We start from the raw sequence: 2,219 nt of genomic DNA, 5'->3' as shown, positions 1-2,219 counted from the left end.
TTATTTTTTTATTTTAGTATGTATGAGATCATTTATCAATATTACCTATTGCCCACAACTGTGTGGCAGATTGTAATATCTATCAATAAATAAATCTATCTATCAAAGTATTAAAAAAAAAAATAGTAATCTAAGAAGGTAATATGTAATATATAAATAAGAATCACTATTATAACTTAATAAGAAATAGAATTCAAAAATGAAAAATCGAACCAGTGCAGATATGTAAATAATATAAAATTAAAATTAACATTATAAGAAATGATAGAAAAAGTAAATAATAAACAAGATAAAATGAAAATCATAAAAATAACAAATAAATAAAAATATATATTATTAATTTACATCAGCCAAAGGAGGTCATCACTTCTTATTTCTTTGAGTTTTACTTCTTACACTACTTTTTTTTTTTTAATTTTCTACATACCTTGTTTATCATTTACTTTTCCTTACATTTCTAATTATGTTAATTTCAGTTTTTCATTATTTCAGAATTTATACTAGTTTGATTTTTTTCCTTTTTCCAATTCTTTTCTTTATAACATTTTATTAAAAAAAATTAAAATCTATACCACTACAGGGGACGTGACGGCCGTGCGGGCTGGGGTGCAGGTCCCAGTGCGCTCTGTTCGGAACGTTATGGGTTCAATTCTCACCTGGGGCAGTTAAACATTCATTTTTCAGCAGTCCCGAAGAATGAATCTTGACACTCCCACCTTGGTTAGTATGTGGCGGCAACCCAGGTAGCCGTCGGGGATTGGCAAAAAAGACCACTAGGCCCACTTGCCGGACTTGTTTCCCCCATACCAAATAACAGTATCAGTAACACTACAACCCATGAAGGGACAGGGGTTCAGTACCTTCTAAGGAAGTACTGTTGCTAGACTAACTGTTGTGCAAGGAGGTGATTTGGTCAGAATCCCACTTGACCACCAGATTTTTACCCAATTTAAGAAGCTGGATGGACCCCAGGAGGGCTCCAGAACCCACATGAGTTGACTCACGGCTAGAGTGTAACAGAAAATATTATTTTATTACTTCTTATAATTTCTATATTGTGTGTTACCTTCCTTTGTTACTTCTTCTTGTTTTACTGTTTTTATTCTATAATAGTTGTTATTTGACTTGTACTTTACTTACCCCTGAAGAATGCCTGAAATTTAGGCTGATACGCAGAACTCAATATAAAATATATTTAGTTTATATATCTTGTTTTTAGTAAACTGGTATTTCTCATGTTTTATTTAACTTATCATTATCATCACCTATATTGTTAACATTTCATCACTTTTTTTTCACTTTGTTTTTCATGTTACTCCTGTTATCTTTACTATTACTATTATCAGTATAGATAAATGATTATTTTCATGATATATAAATACTACAGTTGTTATCATTGTTTAATTATTTTTCTTACTTATTTCTTTGTATTTTTTTTTTTTTTTTAAGTTTACTTTTACTTATTATTAGTTACTTCTTTTACAATCGATATTATTATATCCTATATTGTATTATTTTCTTCAATATTATCTCGTATTATTAGTAACGATATGTGTCATTCTAATTTTACTTAGTCATTCCTAAATTAAAAATTATTATATTTATTATTATTATCATATTTCTATATCTTTCTCTTATCATTTTTTGTCATATCTTTATCACTACTTCCTGTATACGCGACATATTTTAAATTGAAATATAACCGTTGAACGGCTGCTGGGGGAAGCCAGCTCCCCACTCCTCCACGCTTCCGCTTCATTGTTGCCTACTGTTCACCCACTTGCTCTGAACAGGTAGGTTGTCTTGACTTGTTCTTTGCTCATTTATTATCATTTTATATCTTTATCATTACTTATTTATGTATAATTATTATTTTTTCATGACGTTTATTTAATCTCTATTTTTTTTATTCCTTCCCCGTATTGTTTTTGTTTTATGTACACCCCTGTATTTTTATAATTTGTAACTGTATATTTTACGTATTTTTATAAAAATTTTTACTCTTGCCATTGTTACTTATTTTTATTCTTATCTTTGTGTTTTTATTCTTATCATTGTATCATTTTGTATGAATGAATGAAATTTTAGCCCTGATGAAGCCCTACAAAGTGGGGCGAAATGTCGGAAAATAAATAGTTGTAAACTATTTTAGCTTCTCCTTTGACCGCAACCCTGACCATCTTCCTACATATCAATTTTTACAGTCAACTATATATATA

General features: G+C 29.3%; 1 protein-coding gene across 5 annotated transcripts in view; it reads left to right on the top strand.

The window, feature by feature from the left end:
- The window catches only part of LOC106688530 (uncharacterized), a 32,766-nt gene that overhangs the window by 17,493 nt on the left and 13,054 nt on the right, over positions 1-2,219 (top strand). The window contains exon 6 of one of the 5 annotated variants that reach the window (XM_014433030.2): positions 581-1,348. The exons of the other annotated variants lie outside the window; for them this stretch is intronic. Within the exon in view, the coding sequence (XP_014288516.1) occupies positions 581-669 (89 nt within the window). The 3' untranslated portion in view covers positions 670-1,348. Of the gene's footprint in view, positions 1-580; positions 1,349-2,219 lie in introns of those variants that run through there. 5 annotated transcript variants of the gene reach the window in all.

The sequence above is a fragment of the Halyomorpha halys genome, unplaced genomic scaffold, assembly GCF_000696795.3.
Source record: "Halyomorpha halys isolate HHAL.00 unplaced genomic scaffold, Hhal_1.1 Scaffold1147.1, whole genome shotgun sequence".
Taxonomy (NCBI): domain Eukaryota; kingdom Metazoa; phylum Arthropoda; class Insecta; order Hemiptera; family Pentatomidae; genus Halyomorpha; species Halyomorpha halys.
Note: the sequence above shows the minus strand (reverse complement) of the source record. Positions and strands in the feature narration are given on the sequence as shown.